Source organism: Galeopterus variegatus, unplaced genomic scaffold (genome assembly GCF_000696425.1).
Source record: "Galeopterus variegatus unplaced genomic scaffold, G_variegatus-3.0.2 Scaffold237, whole genome shotgun sequence".
Taxonomy (NCBI): domain Eukaryota; kingdom Metazoa; phylum Chordata; class Mammalia; order Dermoptera; family Cynocephalidae; genus Galeopterus; species Galeopterus variegatus.
In genome coordinates, this window is record NW_007726348.1 from 272,879 (window position 1) to 297,517 (window position 24,639).

At 34.6% G+C, this 24,639-nt stretch overlaps 1 protein-coding gene across 2 annotated transcripts in view; it reads left to right on the forward strand.

Annotated features, from left to right (window-relative positions):
- RIF1 (replication timing regulatory factor 1) overlaps positions 1-24,639 on the forward strand; it is a 59,865-nt gene that overhangs the window by 29,619 nt on the left and 5,607 nt on the right. Inside the window, exons 20-32 of one of the 2 annotated variants that reach the window (XM_008566366.1) lie at positions 6,326-6,425; positions 10,090-10,357; positions 11,998-12,040; positions 12,605-12,807; positions 13,370-13,469; positions 15,158-15,277; positions 16,208-16,359; positions 16,711-16,791; positions 16,884-16,938; positions 17,496-20,696; positions 22,719-22,865; positions 23,352-23,429; positions 23,519-23,634. In XM_008566366.1, coding sequence (XP_008564588.1) covers positions 6,326-6,425; positions 10,090-10,357; positions 11,998-12,040; positions 12,605-12,807; positions 13,370-13,469; positions 15,158-15,277; positions 16,208-16,359; positions 16,711-16,791; positions 16,884-16,938; positions 17,496-20,696; positions 22,719-22,865; positions 23,352-23,429; positions 23,519-23,634 — 4,664 coding nt within the window. The remainder of the gene's footprint in view (positions 1-6,325; positions 6,426-10,089; positions 10,358-11,997; positions 12,041-12,604; positions 12,808-13,369; positions 13,470-15,157; positions 15,278-16,207; positions 16,360-16,710; positions 16,792-16,883; positions 16,939-17,495; positions 20,697-22,718; positions 22,866-23,351; positions 23,430-23,518; positions 23,635-24,639) is intronic. The other variant, XM_008566367.1, reaches the window with a different exon arrangement.

Below are 24,639 nucleotides of genomic sequence, written 5' to 3' on the forward strand. Positions count from 1 at the left end.
ATTAGTGAGATTGGAGTTCTCATCCAATTTTGTATTATGGCAATACTAGCCTCTTAGCGTGTTTTACAAACTGTTGTAACTTTTCCTGTGTTTTTCACCACTTTAAATGCATTCATGCATTGCTTAAAGACAGGGATACATTCTGAGAAAATGGGTCAGGCCATTTTGTTGTTTCACAAACATGATAGAATGTACTTCTGCAAATCTAAATCGTACAGCTTTGTGTTATAGTCATTATAATCTTATGGGATGACCATTGTATATGCGGTTCCTTGTTGACCGAAACATCCTTATGCAGTTCATGACTGTACTTACATATATTAAATATTTTTGTTTCCATTTTCTAGGTTATTACTTTTCTACCTTAAGTCCAAAACCTTAACTTTTTCATCTTTTCGAATATACACATCTAAGACTATAAGGGTACTTCAGAAAGTTCACAGAAAGATTTGCATTTTAAGCCTATTTTTCCATGAACTTTTTGAAGTATCCTCATATTTTTATTATTGGTATCAGTAATCATATAGACTATTTTTATTTTTATTTCTGTAGCACCAGGTAGTTTAGAAGGGGACTTTTTAATAGGATAGTTTATGGATATGTGTGTCTATTTAATCATTAACTTTTGGTTTTGTTGTATTATATCAGAGAGGAGGGTCTGTGACTTCAAATTTTGGAATTTATCCTTGTTTATAACTCTGTTAGTTTTATAATTGTTTTAGACAGTTGTGATAAAGTGTCTTCCTCATTGTGAATTTTATGTATTTTAATATGTTCATTAAGTAATTCGATACTGCATTGTCATACACTAGAGGTTCATGACTTGTTAGAGGCTCATAATAATGTCTTCATGGTAATGTGTCTCTCATTAATGCCTTTTTCTTAAATTCTTTTTTTTTTTTCAAAGATGACCGGTAAGGGGATCTTAACCCTTGACTTGGTGTTGTCAGCACCACGCTCAGCCAGTGAGCGAACCGGCCATCCCTATATGGGATCCGAACCCGGGGCCTTGGTGTTATCAGCACCGCACTCTCCCGAGTGAGCCACGGGCCAGCCCCCTTTTTCTTAAATTCTTTTTTTTTTTTCAAAGATGACCGGTAAGGGGATCTTAACCCTTGACTTGGTGTTGTCAGCACCACGCTCAGCCAGTGAGCGAACCGGCCATCCCTATATGGGATCCGAACCCGGGGCCTTGGTGTTATCAGCACCGCACTCTCCCGAGTGAGCCACGGGCCAGCCCCCTTTTTCTTAAATTCTAACCAGCTTGAAATTATTATCATACTTTTTTTGAAAATTTGTAAGATGTGTCTTTTAAAAACTTACTGAGCAACGTAAAATTGAATTAAGCGGTGAAGTTTAATAAATTATTTTAATAAAATACTTGTAGTCACCGCCATCCAAAGTCAGCACAATAGAGCATTGTCAACACCTCAGAAGCCCCCTGTGTCTTTTAAATCACAACATCCTCTTCTCCCTAAAGAGAATTACCATCGTGACTTTTAATCATCATTTCTGTGTTTTTTCCTTTTCTTTTTTCCATACGCACACCGTTACATTTGTTTAGCTTTGCCCCTTTTTTGAATTTTACATGAATATCATACTCTGTCGTTTGGCTTTTGTTATGGTTGGAAGATTGATCCATGGTGTGTTTTGCATGTTCATTGCTGTATATCATTCCATTGTATGGCTTTATTGTATTTATCAATTTATTTGAACCTTTCTGGGACTTATGTGGCATATAAGTAAATATGACAGTCTGTTTCAATAAGTGTATTTAACTCTTTGTTACATAGTAAGAAATAGAATGTGTTCTTTAACATTTTGTCTTTTTGTTTTTCTATTTAATGTTACCAGTTTTTATAATCTAAAGCTCTCTAGTGTTTTTGATATTTTATATTGTTTCTTTCAGATACTACTCTTAAAATTTATATTTTTCTGTCAAATTTGAAATTAATATCTATAACATTCTACTCCAGGAAACAAAGACCTTGGTATGATTTCACTATTCACAAATTTTTACCAGCTGTGCCACCTTACAGGTTTTCTTGAAAATTTTGAATTTTAATTGTAGTTTTTACACTATTATACAGAGTATCATAAAGCCTGAAAAATAAGTATTTTTTTCAAAAATTGAAGGTGTTAGTGACAAAATCTATATATATCTGTGTTTATTTGAATGTTTTATGTCACATTATATTAACCATTGGTTTTGGTGCTCAGCTTTGTTTTTTTATATCTTTTTTATCCTTGTTTTGCTTCCCCCCATTTTTTTCTTTTTTTTTTTTTTTTTTGTCTTTTGTCTTTTGTCTTTTGTCTTTTTTCCGTGTCCGGCAATGGATTGCAACCCTCAGTGTTGCCCCCGTACCGGACCGGGGACCGGCAACGGGATCGCAAGCCTCGGTGTTGCTCCCGCGCCTCGCTCAGCCAGTGAACGGGAGCCGGTCTGTATGTGGGATCCGAACCCTCGGACGGGAGCGCTGCCGCGCTTCCCAAGCGGCGCACTATCCAGTGCGCCACCGGGCCGGCCCCACCACATTTTATTCTTTAAGAGAAAAAGAAACAATTGTCAGCAATCTTTTAGATATATCACTGCCATCTCCTCGTTTGATACTTAAATCATCATTTGGTTAGTTATGGAATTTAGGTTCCAGCAAATTTATATCTCAGAATTTTTTAAACCACTTTATTGCAATATGATTGACACACAAAAAGCTGCACATATATATAGTATAGTTATACTATCTGCTATAAACATATCTACCATTTTTCTCACACTGTCTTTATTTATTATTATTATTTGTGATTAGAGCACTTAACATCTGTCCTCTTAGCAAAATTTAAGTGTATGGTATTGTTTATAGACATTATACTACTATACAGTAGATCTTTAGAACTTACTCATCTCACACAAGTGAAACTTTGGCTAATACCACCCATTTTCCCCCTTCCCTAAGCCCCTGGCAATTGCAGTTCCACTCTCTGCTTCTCTGAGTTTGACTATTTTAGATTCCTCGTATTAAGTGATATCACATATTTAGTGTTTTATGTCTGGCTTATTTCATTTAGAATAATGTCCTTCAGGTTCATCCATGTTGTTTCAAGTGGCAGAATTTCCTTCTGTTGAAGGCTGAATAATGCTCCATTGTATGTATATACCATATTTTCTTTCTTTCTTTTTTTTTTTTTTTTAAAAAAGATGACCGGTAAGGGGATCTTAATCCTTGACTTGGTGTTCAGCCAGTGAGTGAACCGGCCATCCCTATATGGGATCCGAACCCGTGGCCTTGGTGCTATTAGCACCGCACTCTCCCAAGTGAGCCAAGGGCCGGCCCTATACTATATTTTCTTTATGCATTTGTCTGACAGTGGACATTTAGATTGGTTCCATTTCTTGACTATTGTGAATAATGCTGCAATGAACTTGGGATAGCAGATATCTCTTTAAGATCCTGATTTCATTGCTTTGGGTACATACGAGAAATGGGATTGCTGGATAATATGGTAGTTCTTTTTTAAAGTTTTTAGGAACTTCAATACTGTTTTCCGTAGTGTTATACCAATGTACATTCCCAATAGCAGTATATAAAGGCTCTCTTTTCTCCACATCATGGCCAGTGCTTCTTATCTCGTCTTTTTAATAATATCGATCCTAACAGCTGTGAGGTGATAACCTCATTGTGATTTTAATTTGCATTTCCCTGATACTTAGTGTTGTCATATACCTGTTGGCTATTTGCGTGTCTTGTGAACAATATCCAGGTCCTTTGCCCATTTTTAAATCTAGTTATCTGTTTTCTTACTACTGAGTTGAGTTCCTTACTATTTTTGGATATCAACACCTTTCTTACTATTGACTAGTTTGAGTTCCTTATATATTTTGGATATTAACCCCTTAGCATGTATACTTTGCAGATATAGTCTGCCATTTCATAGCTTGTCTCTTCATTCTGTTGATTGTTTCCTTTGCTGTGCAGAAGCTTTTTAGTTTGGTGGAATCCTATTTTTTTTTTTCCCCTGTGCTTTTAGTGTCATATCCAAGAAATCATTGCCAAAGTAATGTCAAGAACTTCCCCTATGTTTTCTGTTAGTAGTTTTACAATTCCGTGTATACATTTAAGTCTTTAATTCATTTTGAGGTAATTTTTGTGAATGGTATATGTAAGATGTGGGTCCAATTTAATTCATTTGCATGTGTAATATCTAGTTTTCCCAGCGCCATTTATTGAAGAGACTGACTGTTTATTTCCTGTTGTGTATTCTTGGTACCCTTGTTGAAGATCAGTTGTGGGTGTATGTGTGGATTTATTTCTGTGCTCTCTATTCACTGTTCTATTGGTCAGTATGTCTGTTTTTATGCCAGTACTATACTGTTTCGATTACTATGGCTTTGTAATGTATTTTGAAGTCACAAAGTGTGATTGCTCCCACTTTGTTATTCTTGTTCATTATTGCTTTGGCTATTCAAGTTTTTGTATGAATTTTATAATTGTTTTATCTTTTTCTGTACAACATGCCATTGGGATTTTGATAGGGATTGCATTGAATCTGTACATCACTCTTGGTAGTTCGGACATTTTAACAATATTAATTCTTCTGGGTTGGCTGATTATTAGCTTACTTGGTTAGAGTGAGGTGCTGATAACACCTAAGTCAGGGGTTCTTATTGGCCCTTACCAGCCAGTCACCCCCCCACCCTAAAATTAATTCTTCCAATCCATGAACATGGGATGTCTTTCTATAACACAGAATTGTGAATTAAAGTTATTGTCCAATTGTTAACAGTTTTTACTATTGCAAAGCATAGTTTGATACTAATTTTTTTTTTTTTTTTTAAGATAACCTCTTGTTCTACAAAGTTTTAGGATTATTCTCTTGTCTCTGGAGTTCAGACGTTTCACTAGTGTGTGTTTAAGTACTTAGTGAACCCTTTTGATCTAAAAGCTGTGGTTTAGCTTCAAAAAGCTGCCTTGCTTTAGTGGTGCTCCTCAGTTTTTCTATTTCTGAGTACTGTTTTAGATGGTTTTTAGACCTTTTGGGTTTTTCTTCCATGTCCTTTACCCTTTGTTTCTCTACACTTGTATATGTTTTTTCTTTCAGTTGGTACTGTTTTCTGGGAGCTTGGTATTTCTAGCTGTGTCCATTCCAGTGCAGTTTAAATGTTAAGGTGTTTTAAACTTGTTTTGATTTTACATTTAATGTTTTTAAATGGGTATGACTTCCCTCTTAACTCTGAAAATACCTTCTCTTTTTAGTATTGGCTGTTTCCTCATAGATTCGTTTAGTTGGCGTTTACACACCTCCTTCATGGTGCTCGTTCTCCTGGTTCACGATTATGCATATTTGTCAGTAAAGGTTAATACTGAACAATTTGGTAGCTGGAATGTATTCCCTAACCCAAGAGAGAACCCCTGTTTTTCTGGCTTTGATGGCAAATTGTAGTTACAGGGATGCACCTGGAACTTAACATCTTTTCTCAGCATGTAGCTTGTCATCCAAACTTCCATGTAGTTTTCATAGGGTAAGTGGGGCACTGCCTTTGTCCTCTATCCCTGGCATCCTGTGAAGGAGTTTGGTGCAGGCATGTGAATTAGTCCAGTAAATTGGATAAATGGAAGGTAATGGAAACTAAAGATGTTTTATAGATCTTTAATTTCAGCAGTCTTTTAATTAAATGTTCGACTTTTTTATAGACATCAGACCTTTCCATAGAACCTTCACTATGTCTTCTGTTACTCAGGTTCTACTAGCAAAGCTCAGTGTGTTTTTGGTGTTCTTTTTGACTTGTAGGCCTGGGATTCCTTTTTTCTTTAGTCTCCTCCCACCTACCCCACCTCCCTTTAAAAATTCCCTGATAATATTTGATGTGTCTATGAATTTGTTTTTCTTTCAGTTGGATTAGGGGAGGAGAAGGAAATGCTGTGAAGGAGCTCAGCAAGTTTTTCATTTTATGTTCTGTTTCCACTGAGTCTACTGAACACTTTTACTTTTGTAATTTTCAAGAAGAATTTGATTAAGAATCTAATTATGAGCCTAGCACATCCATTCTCAACTTACTGGTTGCTATGATGAGTTTTATGGGCATCTTAAAGATGAGTTATTTTTCCTAAATGTTGAGAAAGTATAGTATTTGATGCATGGCCGTTAAATGATCAATATTTATAACCATATACTTTATTGTACCTTATATAGTATAAGCTATGGCATGTGTGTTATATGGTATATGTGGGAGTACAAATCTTATATTTTTTTCTTGTTGCTTGCTGTTGTTGAATACTATGCCAGTAGTTGAACATTTCTAATTATGGTATTTACTGTTCTTCCCTAGAATTTGTTGTTCTTGGACAGGGTCATTCATATTATTACTATAATGGTTGATTGCATCGACTTCTCACCATATGATATTAAATATCAGCCCAAAGTTAAATGTAAGTATTTTCTTTGCCTTTATTTGTTCATCTGGTATTCATAAACACTACTGAACTGTTGTCAGGGAAAATCCTAATGGCTTTTCCTTCATTTTACTAACTTGGTCTTGTATATCCATGTCATTTACTGTGCTGGGAGCTTGCATGCATGTTCCCTCTCCCTCTTTCCCTCCCTCTCTGTCTCTCTCTCTCTCACATACACAAAGTCTTTATTCCTTTTTACAACATAGATATCCTAATTAAAGATTGCCTAATACAAAATGACTGTACTCATTCCATCTAGTTTGAGGGATTATCTGGAAAAGTACCTTGGACATTCTTGAAAATGTTCTTTGAAAGCCTGATTTGAAATAATAGTTGAATTGACATTAAAACTGAAAAGAAAATCATGGGATCAGTTAATTGGTTATTGTTTTACAGGAAATTTAAAATTATTCTAAAATTTTAAGTCAGTTTTTGCTATTTTAGTTATTGGAGTCATAAGTCTGATTTTTAAAATCTTATGCCTTGGTTTATTCTAAATTATTTTGTAGTAAATACCTGAGCTATTTTAATCGGCCAATTGATTCTTTGAAGTAAAATACAAAATATATATTCACACCATATAGGAAGTGATAACTTGCCATTAATAAAAAATGTTAGTTGATGTTGAGATATATTTATTTTTTTCTGTTTAAAGGTTAGGAACATACTTAGTTTTCCACTAATAAGATCTGTCATTGATGAATTAGTGTAAAGATTTCTAAAACATACTTAAGCACATTTAGAATCTTTTTTAGTTTTTCACTTTTTACTAAATAGTGATGTATCGAGTAACATATTAAGTGCCTAAAGTATATTATAGGTCAGAGCATCCCAGCCTGAATGCTACAGAAATAGGTTATAGATGTACCTGACATACAGATATCAGCTTTCCTACTTGGGCTGTGCAGGACCTTATCTGATTACCTCAGAGTGTCATAAAAATAGAATTATCAAGCCTGGCTGGTTAGCTCAGTTGGTTAGAGTGTGGTGTTGTAACACAAGGATCCCAGAACCAGCCAGCTGCCAAAAAAAAAAAAAAGAATTATCTTTGACTACCGTGATTATTAAAAGGTTGTGTAACAAAAAAGTCAGATTATTTTATAAGCCTCTGAAGTTTCATAGAGCCAAAATGATTGAGCTATGTTGACATAATTTTACCTATGTTGGTACTTCTGGAAAATTAGATTTTAACTCAATTGCCAATCTACCCATGATCTGTAAACCCACAATTATAAATGACTTTTTTTTTTTCACTCTATGTCTATCTAGAACAGAGCCAGAGATCCTCCTGCTGTTTAAATTTATGGAATGGGGAGATTTCTAAAACTTGACAGCAGAAGTAGAGGAGGAAAGGAAACAAAATTAGGGCTAGCTAAAAGGAAATGGTTATTATTAAGGGTTGTGCATCAGGATCACCTTGGGATTTTTTTGTGACTTATTTTGTCACAATTTCAAATTTAGAGAACAGTGCAAGAATTATACATAGAAACCTCATATCGTTAACTCAGATCCCTCAGTTAAAAGTTGATTGCATTTGTCTTATCATCCCCTCCCTCTGGTACATAGGCTTTATTCATTCTCCCTCACCCCTCAACCAGTTGAATGTATGTTGTAGTTGACATCCTGGAACAGTTTTTCAGTCTTGTCTTTTGTGTCTTTCAAAAATGAAGCACTCTGGCAGTGTTACCTTTTTAAAAGTCCCTCAATCTGGGATTTTTGCAAGATTAGAATCAGATTTCATTCATTTCTTTGCAGGAATGCTGCAGAAATAATGCTGTGATTCTTACTCAGTTCATTATGTCCTGTTACTGGTGATGTTAATGTTTACTGTTTGATGGAAGTAATATCTGCCAGGCCTTCCACTGTAAAGTGTGAATTACTAAATACTTATAATTAATAAGTGTTTTGTGCCAGACACTTTGAGACTATGTAACCATTCTGTCCCTCAGCAAATTTTCACCCATGAATTTATCATCTACTGATGCTCTTTGCCTGAAACACGATTCCTGAAATGATAGTTCATTGTTCCACTTAATTTACGTTAAATTAGTTGTATCAAGATGTTGATCTCTCTTGTCAATTACATTCTAAAAGCCGTTTCTGTTTTTAATTAGTCGTCTCATTATATTTCATAATTATTCTACAATTATTTATTGAACACTACTAGGCAGTAGTCACTTCCAGATACAGGTAATATCCTAATGTAAAATACAGGTTCCCATGTTCCCTGTTTACTTTAATCAGTATGGGCTCTTTATTATTACTTATTTTAATGCCCAAGATGTCCCAGGTGTAGGCACTAGGATCCACTTCACATTGGCTCCTATGACCTTTTGACATGTCTCCGTTATTCTTTGAGAACCTTGGCATAAGATACCTAGCCTCATCTTATACTTTCCTACAGCCTGGAATCAACCGTTTCACTAAAGGAATTATTCCTTTTAGTTGAGAATGGCAGTTAGAATCAAGATCTATTCGTTGTTAGAAGTTGTCATTGTTTCTGGATCCTCTAAGCTGGTAAAGCTGGGAAATAGGCATGTATGTGATTATACAGCTATTACATGTATTATTAAATACACTTCTGGTTACCACCTAATATCACATGGTTTAATTCTAGTCCTGCCCCTATCTGTGTTTGTACTCAGCTTCTTTAATAGTGAGAAACCTGGTTGCCATTACTTTCTATGTATTTACAATTTGATCAGTCACTTGTATGTAATGAGTCTCCTGACACATGGGCTGTCATCTCAGCCTCATTGTCCTGTCCAAAAAATTCTGGGTATTGTTTTAGTGTACATTCATGTCTCAGAAACCAATTCTAGGGAGGAAGTTTGTCTTCCTTTTTTAGTAGGAATGCTGTTTTTCATTTCATCATGACATTAATTTTTAATTAATAAGTGCTAAATTAGAGGTTTCTCTTAAATCTGGTATTGCTTACCTTAAAAGAATGGATTGCTTGAGAGAAACAGTTAATTTTGGAATGGGTTGATTTTTCTGAGCACTCGAAATGTGGGTTTATTCCTGTACATAGGTATCTGGAGAGATGTGATCAAAGAAGGGTACAAAGGAAAGTTAGACAGTGCTTTTAAGACATATCTTTTTCTTTGAATCTAAGAAATACGTAGTAGACTTTTCCTGCATTCTTTCTCAGGATTTAGATCTCTGAATTGTTCAGTGTTATTTGTAGGGATCAGCGTACTATAGAAGAGCCAGGGAATAGTAATTTCTAATGGAAATTTTTTCTTACTTTAAAAAGTAACTTTTACAATTTAACATTGGAACCTATCTAATATAATTTAGTACTCTTTTTACAAATTAGTTATTGAAAATTTGAGAAATGTAAAAATTCAAAATGCATTATCCAATTCCTTAGAGAAAATAGATTCAGTTCTCTGGGATTCTTATTCTGGATTTGCCAAATAGTTTTCCTTTGTTTCTGATTCTCATTTGTAAAGATAATGTTCTAGTGATATTTATGCATTAGTGGTTTATCATTTTAAAGTATATTTGCATTATCGGTATACAAAAGCACATATATCTGACATATCTAGCATTCAGATATGAGATATAAATTGTAAAGGTGGACAGTGACACTATTTTCAAAGTACTTGAGTTTTTAATCAATTCAATTTTATCTTAGCACCACCACAGAGACCTACAGATTGGTCCAAAAAGAAGAAGGATCCCCTAGGAAAACTGGCTTCTTTATTTAAACTTATTGTGAGAGCAATCTATTCTTTCCACACTTTGAGCTTCAAGGAAGTACATTCTGATACTCTCTTCGCTATCGGCAACTCAATCACCAGCATTCTTTCCAATATACTTGGACATATTTCTTTGCCCTCTATGATTCGAAAAATATTTGCAACTTTAACAAGACCTCTGGCCTTATTTTATGAAAACTCAAAGTAAGTATTTTGGAATTACTAGCTTTGAATTCACTGTGCAATTTAAATGTAGGTAGCAACTTTTGTTTTCCTATCAGCTTTGTTATGGATGCTAATCTTGACAGTTTAATGGAGAGGGTATTATATTAAAGTGTGCTGTTATTTAAAAGACAGTTCAGATACTATAGAAATATGGGTAGAAATTGGAAGTCCTTTCATTTTGTATGTTATTCTGCTTGCCTTTTTAAATGCATGATGGGCACAAAAGCATGCTTGACATGCTACTCCACAATTAAGTATAAGGTATGCACTCAATACATCAGGTGTCTGTATTCATGGGTTCTGCATCTGTGGATTCAACCAACCACAGATGAAAGATATTTGGGGAAAAATAATAATAATACAAATGCCAAAAATACAGTATAACCACTATGTACACAGCATTTATGTTGTGTTAGATATTGTAAGTAATCTAAAGGTGATTTAAAGTATATGGGAGGATGTGTGTAGATGATAATGCAAATACTATGCCATTTTATATCAAGGGCTTGGCATCCACAGATTTTAGTATCAGCAGGAGGTCCTGGAACCAATCCCTCACAGATACCGAGGGACAATTGTGTGTTATGTGTATCTTGCACCGTACACATGAGAATCTTATTTTAATGTCTGTATAGGATTTCTTTAAACTTTTTACCCAATTTCTTTTCTTTTTTTTTTTTTTTTTTGTCTTTTGTCTTTTTCCGTGTCCGTTTTTTTTTTTTTAAAAGATGACCGGTAAGGGGATCTTAACCCTTGACTTGGTGTTGTCAGCACCACGCTCAGCCAGTGAGCGAACCGGCCATCCCTATGTGGGATCCGAACCCGGGGCCTTGGTGTTATCAGCATCGCACTTTACCGAGTGAGCCACGGGCCGGCCCTTTACCCAATTTCTGATTGGTGGACGTATGTGTTTTTCTAGCTTTTTCACTCAAACAGCTAAATATTATTTGTACATAAATCACTGTCCACATTTGCCACCATTTCTGTAGAATAGGATTTTTTAAGTGAAAATACTGGTTCAAAGGATATGCTCATTTAAATTTCTGAATTACCCTCCAAAAACTTAATTATATGTGTTACCCTTTACATTTGAATCGAAGTAAGCAGTGCATTAAAACCTGAAAAAATCCCCAAAAACATACTTATTAAAGCACTTTAAAAAGGATTTATCAGCATTCTGTCTTTTAAACTTGTATGGTTTATTCTTAATACAGATTATCTTTTACAAATTAAATTCATAGAGAAAATTTTAGGGACAAATTCTAACATGCAAAATATAACCCCTATATCTGTGAACTTTGCAAATTTTTTAGTCATTACTGCATCAGAAATATTTCATGCTTAAAAGGTTCAGAAACAAGTTAACTACTGTGACTACTTTGACACTCTTCTAGATGTTGTCTGTGATTCATTTTTCAAAGATGGGCTTGTTTTATTAGTACGTGGCAATTTGATTTTTTTTTTCTTTGTTAAGTCTTGGGGCATCTTTTTATATCACTACATGTATATCTCCTATTTTTATGGCTGTGTTACCTCAGTTTTAGGTTTAGTTAGATAAATAATACAGTGTTAACTTCCTAAAGTATAAATGGTGTGGTGTTTTATGTTTTTCTTTCCAGACTCAATGAAGCTCCTAAAGTGTATAGTTGTCTGAACAACAAGGTAAAAATATATAATTGTCTTAAACACAATTCTGCTTGATTTTAGAGGGGTTGTTATTCTTCATTTTAAATGGACATTTAGGAACATGATATGGACACATTCACAAGTTTGTTTTTTTTTAAAGATTTAATATTAATTTAAATTCATATAATTTATCAACTTCCATCTCAACCCTTTAAGTAGGGCAATTGGTGCCAAAGTTTTCCAGGTGAAACTTATGTAGACAACTCTTAATTCCTATTATAAATTATGTAAAGACAATTTTTTACTATTAATGGAAAATAAGCTCAAAATTACGCTGTAATATAAATAATCAAAGCACATTTACCCAATAATTTGTCAGCTTATAAAGAGGATTATATAAAGGGACTTCAGAAAGTTTGTAGAAAATAGATTTCAAAAAAATATGAATCTTTCTATGAACTTTTTGAAGTACCCTCATGTATTTAAGGCAATGATTGGGTTTGTTTAAAATCATTCAAATTTTAAAAGTTGAAATAGCAACATGTTCTGTGAGTCGATGTTTTCATATATTCTTTGTTTTTATTTTTTCCTTTTTCTTAGTTAGAAAAGCTACTAGGCGAAATTATTGCTTGTCTGCACTTCAACTGCACTGGAACTTATGACAGTGAACTTCTTGAACAACTCTCCCCACTATTATGCATAATATTTCTGCACAAGAATAAACAGATTCGAAAACAGAGTGCTCAGTTCTGGAATGCCACATTTGCTAAAGTGACGAAGTTGATTTATCCTGAAAAGTTAAAGTATGCTAACAGTAAAACTTTTATACAACTAACTATCCCATTGTGGTCATGTAAATTGATATTTGGCTTTAATGTAAACTTTTCTTATGGAAAATTGTTGCAAAGGATTCCTTAGTTGAAGTACTATTATTTAGAGTGCATGGTGATTATTAAACTCATTTGACCTTTTTTGGGGGTCCTTCGAGCAACCTTGATTTTGGGAATTGATAAAACCAATTTAAATTTATCCTTAAAAGAAAGAAGAAGGGCAGGAAATTGGTTAAAAAGCTAAATGTAAGTACTTAATGTAATGTTCTATTTCTGTTTGAAATTTTTTTGTGACAAAAATTGGGAAATTCTGAAAAGCTTTTAAAGAAGAAAGTTGGAAATTCTGAAAAGTATAGAAAAAAATTTTTTAATTGTCTAGTTTCTCCTCAGTTTTATATATGTATAGTAAAGTAAGAAACAGTCTTTAAGCCATATACATTTTGCTGCTTTAAAATTATAAAGTATTCTTGTTAACATATCATTGCTCACCAGTACTTTTTGACTGATGTACATATGTTGATGTACTTTTTTAAAGACCAATACTAAGGCAAGCCAAACAGAAATCTTTGCTGCTTTTGCCTGGTTTGGAAAATGTTGAAATGATGGAGGAATCCAGTGGACCATATTCAGATCCAGTAAGTTGGAGTTTTTTGTTAGTTATTTCATCTTTTGAATGGTGCTTGAGTAGTTTGTTTATTGTAAGTGATAAACAAGTAGAACCTGAACAGAAGAGGAGAGTTCCGTAACAGGATTTTTGCATATAGTTGGTTGTCTGGCCTGAAATTCTTTTGTGAGTTAAGGGCAGAAAATCTCACTAAAGATTCTCATGTAAATATAATCTCTGATTTTTGTTCATTAATTATCTTTTTTGAACTCATCTCTCGTACTGTTTTACAAAGTTTGTAATTGTTAAAATACATGGTTAAGTATTGCTTTGGAAAAATTAGAAATAGTAGTTACTAGTCCACGTCTAGAGGAAGAACTACTCTTCATTTTCTCATTTGTTTCCATCGAATTTCCCATTTCTTCTATCAGATAAACACATCTTTGCTATCACATCACTCATTAGGACTGTGGTTACTTTGTCTAATGATACATGTTTACTATCTGAAGATCTAGGAAGTTTAGAGGAGTAAAGGTATGAGTATTATGCATCCAAGTTGATGTGGAGCAACTTGAGAAAATATTTTTTTCCTTTTCTTTTTCTTTTTTTACACTATTACTACCGTTTTGCATAGCAAACTGAAAATTTTCCTATTCAGCAACAGGTAGGGTATGCTTTTTTATTTTTGTCGGGACCTTCAAGAGTCCTTTCATTTTTTTTTAATTGATTTACTTTTAATTGGAACATAATTGATTGTACATATCTGTACGGCACAGCATTGACTATCAGTACCTGTGTGCAATACATTATCCTCAAATCAGTATATATTTTTTGTTTAGAATATATAAGAGAAAAATGTTATTATTAAGTACTCTTGGTTTTTTTTATTTCTTTTTTTCTTTTTCTTTCTATCAGTACCTGTGTGCAATACATTATCCTCAAATCAGTATATATTTTTTGTTTAGAATATGTAAGAGAAAAATGTTATTATTAAGTACTCTTGGTTTTTTTTATTTCTTTTTTTCTTTTTCTTTTTCTTTTCTTTCTTTTCTTTTCTTTTTTTTTTTTTTTTTTAAAGATGACCGGTAAGGGGATCTTAACCCTTGGCTTGGTGTTGTCAGCACTACGCTCAGCCAGTGAGCGAACCGGCCATCCACATATGGGATCCGAACCCATGGCCTTGGTGTTATCAGCACCACGCTCTCCTGAGTGAGCCATGGGCCGGTCCTGGTTTTTTTTATTTCTAAATAAAAATTCTCACTTTGTAGCCATATAGACTTGTTAAAATTTGTTCAGTATAATTTGACATGTAAAAGTCTTCCTTGGTGCTTTAATATTCTCTGTCATACATTTTTAACCTTTTTTATTGTTTAAGATTTAAAGTTTATGGCTTCTTCTCTTACAGATATTTCCAGTAATAGGTGGCATATTTGAGTCCAATAATTTGATTCACTTTGCAGTTTTTATGTTGTATGTCTTATTTTCAGAATTCATAAAATTAAGGGTACAAAACAATTACTGTGAAATTTAGAGACATCAAAACCATTTGCTGTTACTAAATTAGTGTCGCTTTCTTTGATTTTAATAGACTTGAATAATGAGAAGAAATTTGATGTTTGAAATGAGTGTTTATTAGACTGAAACTTTCAAAATGTGAAAAGGGAGAAGCAACATAGTATATTTGTGCTTAATAAAATTGTTTTATTTTTAATAAAACAGATAGAAAATTCACAATTAAATGTGAAGATAAGTGGCATGGAAAGAAAGTCAAGTGGAAAAAGAGATTCCTTTTTGGCACAGACAAAGGATAAAAAAGAAAATATGAAACCATCAGCCAAAGTATGTTTTCAAAAGTATAGTTAATAGAATTTTTAAAATAAAGTATGTGGTGTCTTTAGGACATAAAATTTTAATTGGAAGAAAAAGCTGTGAAAGTCTAAATGAAAGATGGGATCACAGAGCAAAGCTGTGATTTGGTCTAGAAAGACTACTAGTATAGCATGTAAGTCTAGAAGCGTTCGGTGGTGATGCCTTCTTAGTAAAGGTGTAAGTACTCTGACAGCAGCTCCCTTGTGGTGGAACGAGACTAGGTATGAGTGACTAATGTAGATAGCACAAGAAATTTCTCTTTTAATAACCTCAAATCTAAAATTAAATATGCTAGTTACCAGTTAACCAAATTTTAGATAACAGTAGTTCTCTATTCCATGATCTCCAATTACCGTTATTCTAGAATCTTGAGATCATGGCCCTGGTGAAATGAAAGAAAAATGTTATTCATAATGAATAACCCCGATACCTATCTGTTGAAACTTAAAATAGAACGAAAACAATGCTTACAATGAAAATTTATAAAGATGTAACATTTACTACCAAAGTTATAGTTGTATAGGGTATTGGCAACTTTTACTTAACTTGACTAGTTCATGCTTCAACTTGAGTGCTACAGGTACACTCTCCTCTTGCCAAACCAGTTAATTTCTATGTGTTGGCTTGAAAAATGAATTTATCCATGTTTTGCAGTTAAGCACAGACGTGCCTGCTTTTTAAAGAGGTCTAATAGTTTCTATTTTCTCAATATTTTTAAAGACAGAAAGTGAGGGACATTATACTAATTTGTTATTGATCATGAATATTGTATGGGCTTAAACTCCAAACATTGTCATAATCACTGTTGGCAAAACCATATCATGGTATTAGAAGAGACATTGGAAGACATGTTAGAAAATAATTTGGAAACTAAAATGTACACTTTTTAAAATTCTGCAGCTGAATCTTGAATCTTCATCTACAAAAGTAAAAAGTGAAATGCTTTTAGAAGAGGAAAAATCTACTGACTTTGTATTTATACCTCCAGAAGAAAAAGAAGCAAAGGAGAGAATATTAACTGAACATCAAAAAGAAGTACTCAAAACAAAGCGGTTTGTAGGCCCTTGATTTTGAATTGGGCATTCTGCATTCATGCTTACATTTTATGCAGCAAACTGCAACTTGGGGTTTAGAACTATAATACTATATATAGTAAATTTTAATGCCAAAAAGTATACTGTTCATAACTGCATTTCATAATGTATAAGAGCTACCTGGTAATGTACCAAGTGTTTCTAAACTGAGTTCCTTTACTGAGGTAGGTTGGGAGGGAAAGATAGTTTCATGGGAAGCCCAGTTTTTATATTGTTCATAAAAGACAACTTGGTAGAATTTTAAGATTAATTTCTAATTGTAAGAATATCATCAGATTTTTGAAATTACTTACATAAAACATTTTTCAGGTGCGATATTCCTGCCATGTATAATAATCTGGATGTTTCACAAGACACCCTGTTTTCTCAGTATAGTCAGGAAGAATCTATGTAAGTATGGAATCCATCAAACTTTTATAACTGGTTTTCTAATTTTAAGTAATTAAAAACAATATTTTAATTTATACACTTACTTATTTCAGGGAAATTCCTACTTTAACTGAAAACCCAAAGGAAGATTCCAAGATTATGATTAAGGTATATTTGGTATTTCATGTTTCTGGGCTTTTAGAATCACTCTTTCAGAGTCTCTTAAACAGCTCAAAGTTGACAGGTTGTCTATAGGTCTTCATTTTATTAATTTTAAGATTTGTTTTACAATCTCCTCTTGACTCCCACTCAGACACTAGCAGAATTGGGGGTGGGGGGTAGATGTGTTAAAAATAAATGTATTTGGCTTTTCAATGAGGGACACAAATTAACAGTCATCTACCACTACCTTTGAAGTATTTCCAATATGTTGAAAGTCAGTGAGTGTTTTTTGAATTATTAAAGTTGCAGGCTAAAATTTCCTTAGAAGGTCAAACTTGGGGCCGGCCCGTGGCTCAGTCGAGAGAGTGCGGTGCTGATAACACCAAGGCCACGGGTTCAGATCCTATATAGGGATGGCTGGTTGGCTCACTAGCTGAGCATGGTGTTGACAACACCAAGCCAAGGGTTGAGATCCCCTTACCAGTCATCTTTAAAAAAAAAAAAAAAGAAGGTCAAACTTGTTTGGTTAATCTATATATGTATGTATGTATGTTTCTGTGCAGGAGGAGCAAACGAAGAGTGTCATGGAAAACTGTGATATGGATGAACATCTTGAAAAAGCTTCCCTTTCAAATAATGAGTGTTCTCCTGATGAAACCAATCCAGAAATACCGAGCAGTAATAGTGATGCCGGAAAAACTTTAATTTCATCAAAGAAAACTTCAACTGAATGTGCGTCTAGTACAGAAAATTCTTTTGTTCTGAGCAGTAGCTCAGTTTCTAATGCCACTATTTCTGGAACTCCCCCACAGCCTACAAGTCGAAGGCAAACGTTTATTACCCTGGAGAAGTTCGATGGTTCAGAAAATAGGCCTTTTAGCTCATCTCCTTTGAATAACATGTCATCAACTGTTATAGTGAAAAATAAACAGGAAAGCATAAACAAAACAGAAATGCCAGCAAAAGCAAAGAAAAGAGAAGTGGCTCTTTCAAAATCTGAGTCTGAAAAAGTAGTGAATGGAATTAAGAGATCAGGCCGGAGATCAGGTAAAGCTGAACAAGCAGGAAATAAAAGGTCTAAACCCTTAACAAGATCTGAACAGGAGAAAAATACTCAGGAATCTGTCGAAGACCTGGTAGCCTCAGAAAATCAGTCACCTGGTTTGCTAAATCAAACAGAATGTGCGCCAGATAATCTGGTTCCTCTTTCTGAATCTATAATGGAGCATGAAGATACAAAGCTTAAACCAACTATAGAAAATGCTGTGTTACTGGAAAATGATACTGTTGAAGAGAAAAATGTAAGAATTAATTTGGAATCCAAAGAAAATACACCTCCAGCAGCAGTATCAGCAGATCAAGTGGAAAATGAGGACAGTCAGGTTCAGATAACTCCAAATCAAAAAACCCTTAGACGGTCTTCAAGGCGACGTTCAGAAATAGCAGAGTCTACTGCTGATAACCAAGATAAAGAAAATCATCAAAAAAAAGAAAGACGTAAGGAAGAAGAAAAACCTCTTCAGAAGAGTCCATTACATATAAAAGATATGTTACCTAAGCAAAAACTGAATTCTGAACAAACTGTGCAAGAAAATTTGATTGAGAAAGCAAATAATTTACATGAGGAGACTTCTGGAGAAACCAGTGCTAGTGCTGAAATTGACCAAAATAAAAGAAAGCCAGACCTTGAGAATACTAAATCTGAGGGAGATGGTACACAGGACATTCCAGACAAATCCTCTAAGAAACCAATAAGGGGACGAACACGGTATCAAACAAGAAGAGCATCTCAAGGTTTGCTCTCCAGCATTGAAAACTCAGAATCTGACAGTTCTGAGGCAAAAGAAGAAGGTTATAGAAAAAAAAGATCTGGAAAATGGAAAAACAAAAGCAATGACAGTGTTGGCATTGAAGATCTAGAAGAGAAAATGGTAAAACAGGAATGTATAAAAGGTGAAAATCAGACAACTGATTATAAAGCAAGTTGTGAAGTAGACGTAGATGTAAAATCTCAGAGCTGTGAAAAAAAAGATGAAAATAGTACTGTAATACTTCAGGAACCTACAGTATCTTCAGATTTGTTGCAAGTTTCTGAAGATGCACCAAATATATGTGAGGGAAAAAGTAAAACTAGTAAATGTGCAAAACATTCCTTTACAAGTCCGCCTGTGCCAGAATCAAATTTAAGGACTAGAAATGCCAGTAAGAGATTACATAAGCGAGATTCTAGTGATAATAGTGTAGGAGAATCCTCAAAAACAGAGACATCAGACATTTCTTTGCTTTCTGAAAAATCTCTCCAAACACTTGAATGTCAGCACAAGAGAAGTAGAAGGGTAAGGAGATCTAAGGGTTGTGATTGCTGTGGGGAAAACTTACAACTTCAGGAAAAGTCATTTATTGGGTTAAAGAAAACAGAAAATTACGACCTAACAGTTAGTGAAACAAAAAAGACAGATGTGCAAATACCTGTAACTATATCAGAAAGTTCTAAAGCTAATGTCTATTCTGAAGTAAAGTTTTTAGATGAGCATCATAGTATGAATTTTCATTTGGGTCTCAGGGAGGACAGTGATAATAGTAACAATCCCTTAATTGTGTCTGAAACTGAGTTGAAAGAAAAATCCACTCAAGCATCTTTTCCTTCCGAAATAGTAAATTTTAAAGAGGAAACTTGTAATATGGGCTCTAGTGAAGCAGTATCTCTTGAAAGCCAAGAGCCATGTAATAAAAAATTTAAAACTGTTAGCCCGTGTTTAGGTGATTCCAAAGATATTTCACAGGAATGTTCCTTGGAGACCAAAGAAGAGAAACCAGAAGCTCCAGAAAAGGGCCTAAGTCTAGAGAATGTAGTTAATGTTGAAGGAAATGCATATAAAGTAATAGCAGAATCCAATCCAGAGGAAGTAGAAGCTATGGAATTGGATGTAGGAAGTGATATATCTGAAGGTAGCTTCTCTGAACAAGAGAGTGCCAAAAGTGACATTTCTGAAGCAGCAAAAAAGGAAAATGATGAAAAAAGTGATTCTGTAGCAGACACAGCTAAAGGACTGAATGCTGCAGAAGCAGCAGCTGAGGAAATTAATTCAGATATTCGTCCTACTATCACACCTGTAGAAGTGAATGCTCAAATTGAACAAACAGCATCTGGGGAATTAGGTAGAGAAAGTGATGAATCTAATCGAGGCTCATCTGAAGAAAGGAGTGCTGAAAGGGAAAATTGTGAAGAAGCAGTGATTGGTGAGGTGAATGCTGAAACTGACCACATCGGTGAAGTGGAGGATGGAGATAAGGAAACTTCCAAGCCTGAAGAAGCTGAAACAAAAAGATTGAATGCAGAAATTGGCAACTTTGTTCCTGACACATTAGAAACAAGCACTGAAGAAGGAAAGATTGACTCTAATAGAACTGAAACAAATACTGAACTTAATCAATTTAAAGAAATAAAATTAGATGACAATCAAATGATAGTGGGAAATGGTAATGTTTTACTACAGGGGGTTCACCATACTTCAGAGAAAGTAGAGGAACCATTGCAGTCTTTGACATGTGGAACAGCTGTCTCTGAACTGATAACAGAAGACAAGGATGTATCTCCGCAAAAATTAAGGGAACTTGATCCTTCACTTGTGTCAGTAAATGAAAGTCCTGGTGGCATGCAGACACGCTGTGTCTGGTCTCCTTTGGCTTCTCCATCCACTAGCATTTTAAAGAGAGGACTAAAAAGACCCCAAGAAGATGAGATCTTATCACCTGTTAACAAGGTAGGGGGAATGAGGCTGAATATTAAGGAGTCCAATATTTAGAATATTGTAGCTATACAGTGACACCTAGTAAATGACAAAATATTAGGATTGTGTGATCACTCATTTTGATTATTTACCGTGGTTTCCAGTGAGAGGGCAGGTAGAAGTAAAGGTGTTGAGAGATGGAGACTGAAGCCCTTTAGATATTCCTTCATTTCATGATACCTAACTAAAGATCTTTATGCAACTATGCATATGGTGTTCACCTTTGGCAAAGTGGGTAAGACTCCCTTTTGGGGATGATCTTTTCTATTCCTTATACCGTAATATCATATTAGGAAACATTTAGGAACTTAGGCGATGCTATGGCCATTGATAAAGTAGGTTTTTCTTTACTGTGTGCTGGGGCATTATGCTGTCTGTTTCACCTCAGTGTTTATATTATAAACTCTTTATTTCCAGACCTCGTCTAATTAAAAAGAAGAAAAAAGTCTCCAGGCTGAACCTTCATCAGTTTCTGGATGTTATTTATATTCCCACCTACTGCAGGAAATTATAACTCCTTTAGTTTAGGAAACATGGATTATCTATGTATCTGCTTTAGCTTTTGGCCCTGTACCCTGTACGTAGTTTGTTGAACGAATGAATAAAATAAGAGGAAAAGTAAGATATTCTTACATAGCTCAACTTCTCTACTTAACAAAATAGATATTCTGAAAGGTGTGATGTTGTTGTTCCTTAACTTAATTTTGAAATTGAATCTATTTACTGTAGAATTCATGTTCATATATATACAAGCATGTGTATATAAACATGACATCTTGATTTTTGCCTTTAGTGGGCACATTTTTTTTTTTTTTTTTTTTTTTTTTTTTTTTCCTTGTCCGGCATCGGATCGCAACCCTCAGTGTCGCCCCCGTACTGGACCGGGACCGGCAACGGGATCGCAACCCTCGGTGTTGCTCCCGCGCCTCGCTCAGCCAGTGAGCGGGAACCGGTCTGTATGTGGGATCCAAACCCTCGGGCGGGAGCACCGCCGCGCTTCCCAAGCGGCGCACTATCCAGTGCGCCACCGGGCCGGCCCCTAGCAGGCACATTTTGAAAATATCCCCTAATCTCTATTCTTCTTACTCTTATGACATATCAACTTTCCAAGATATATTAGAAATTCTGCTGAGAATTTAGAGATTAATTAATTTAGGAAGACTTAACAACTCTTCAGTACCTATTCTTGTTTTGAGGGTATTTGCTTTTGGGGTTTTGTTTTTTGTTTTTAAGTATCTTAAATTTAATAGGCCATAGAAGTTCTTGGATAGTTTATGAAAATAGAGTACAGTGGGATTGATGTCTTTCTTCAGTATACTTTAGGTTGTTAATACACATTGACTAGTTCTTTTTTGTTTGGTAGTAGCTCAGGCTTTATTGAGGCAACAAGGCAACATATGGTCATTTTCTATGGCATGTATATATGTATGAGTGCTCTGTTGCATATTTACATCAAATAGCTGAATGAGTGAACATACTGTAGGAGTTTAGGAGAGGCCAAAATTACTTTCAGCTGGGGCTAAGAAAGACAAAAGTTGCTACCCAGTTGCTGAAAAGGTGTGTTGATAGTAACGTCAATGAGTTTAGTACAGAGATTAGGAAGATATATCAGAGGCCAGTTACTTCTGTACCTGTTTACCTTGTTCTTTCTAGTCTGTTTAGTAAGTCCATAAAATTATTAGAATCAGATTGTACAGTTTTAGCTGCTACATGCAGTTTTGTTAAGTTTCTTCTGCTGTCCCTATTTCACAATCTGTGTTGTTATATTATGCAGAGGTAGATTATATACTTCATTAGAATGAATTGTGGCATTGAGTAATATTATCTGTGAAAACAGTCACTAGGAAGAAAAACAGTTGTGTAGTTGGCTTCCAGTGAAAATAGATTAAACTTCTAAACCCATATTTTATTTTTGTATAACCTCATAATGAGAATTTATGGTGTCATTTTTTAAAACTTTATTTTGTTAAATAAGAACTTGACCTGTGTTTTCAGGTTCGCCGTGTGTCCTTTGCAGATCCAATATACCAAGCAGGATTGGCAGATGACATTGACAGGCGATGCTCTATTGTTAGGTCCTGTTCTTCAAGTAATTCTTCCATAGTAAAAAGTGTTAAAACTTCTCCTACTGCACAATCTAAGGTAAACTATAGACTTTAAAATACACATACATGGGGCTGGCTGGTTAGCTCAGTTAGAGTGTGGTGCTGGTAGCACCAATGTCAAGCCACACACACACACACACACACACTGCATGTGCATTATTCATCTTAGAATCAACTATTCTCAGTTAGAGTGTGGTGCTGGTAGCACCAATGTCAAGCCACACACACACACACACACACACACACTGCATGTGCATTATTCATCTTAGAATCAACTATGTACAAAACTTTTTTGGTTTGGATATGCTGTTCTTTTGTCTGCTACATGGTAAGCAGACATGAAGAGAAGAGATGGTAAGAGGCAACGATGATCCAACAAATAATTGATTAAGGTAGTAATAATTTCTTTTACATTTTCTGAAATTTTAAAGAAATGATTGCTCTCTAAGTTGTGAAAATTAAATTGTAAAATTATAGTAAACTAGGGTTCTGAGTGGTGTTTTTTTTCTCTCCTTCTGTCTAGCATAATACCACTTCAACCAAAGGAATTCTGTCCCCAGGATCACGTAGCCCTAAATTTAAGAGCTCAAAGAAGTGTTTAGTAAGAAGTGCTTTAGTTTTCATGTAACTTTATATTTTCATTTTCAGTCATGTGACCTCTATTTAATGGCTTTTGAAATTTATTCCAAGATTACAGAAATGGCCAAAGAATCCATGCCATGCCCAACAGAAAGTGTTTACCCAGCTTTGGTGAACTGTGTGGCACCAGTTGACATCATTTTACCTCAAATTACATCAAACATGTGGTAAGTGGTTTTTAGGCTTCTGGCTTTTGTTTTAAGATGCCACTTATTTAAGAGCAGTATGTGAATGGTCAGAGTTCTTATATTTAGAATTGGTTGCCATGCAGTCTTTCCTCACACATTGTATTTTATATATATATTTTTTTTCAACTTTATTTATACTTGTGGGGTATAGTGTGTTGTTTCAATACATGTTGTATACAGCACAATGATTCACTTAGGGTAGATAGCGTAGTTTTGGACCTGTTAGTTCACCCCTTCTCTTACCCTGCCAACCCCCTTTCCTCTCCCAGCCTCTGGTAACCATTCTACTCTCTGCTTCTATGATAACCACTTTTTTTTTTTTTAAGATTCCACGTATGAGTGACATTATGCGGTGTTTGTCTTTTTTTGCCTGGCTTACTTCACTTAACATGATGATTTCCAGTTCCATCCATGTTGCTGCAGATGATACCATTTATTTTTATAGTTGAATAGTGTTCCATTGTGTATATCTACCACAGTTTTTTTTAATCCATTCATCTATTGATGGACATTTAGGTTGATTCCACCTCTTAGTTATTGTGAATAGCATTGCGATGAACATGGAAGTGCAGGTGTCTTTTTGATATATTGATTTCATTTTTGTGTGTATATACCCAGTAGACACACATTTTATTTTAGAAATAAATAACACAGCAAGGAAGGTAGGCCAGACAGTCTATCCTAATATAGTAAGACAATGTGTGCAGAATCAGTGTTTTCCAGGTGGTATGCTGAACCTTTTATATGCATTCTTATTTAATCCTAATATAAATGCTATGAGGAACATCAATATCATTTCCACTTCATAAGATGAAAGATTAATCCACCAGAATCACACAGTTAATAAGTCACGTATAGGGAAAGTGAGGCTCACATAACGTAAAACTTACTCATGAGGTGTTTTTGTTTTTTGGATTAAAAGTTTGTTTTCTTGATGTGAGCTTTGAAAACTTAAATGCTTGTGGGTAGACAGTTCCAGATTAC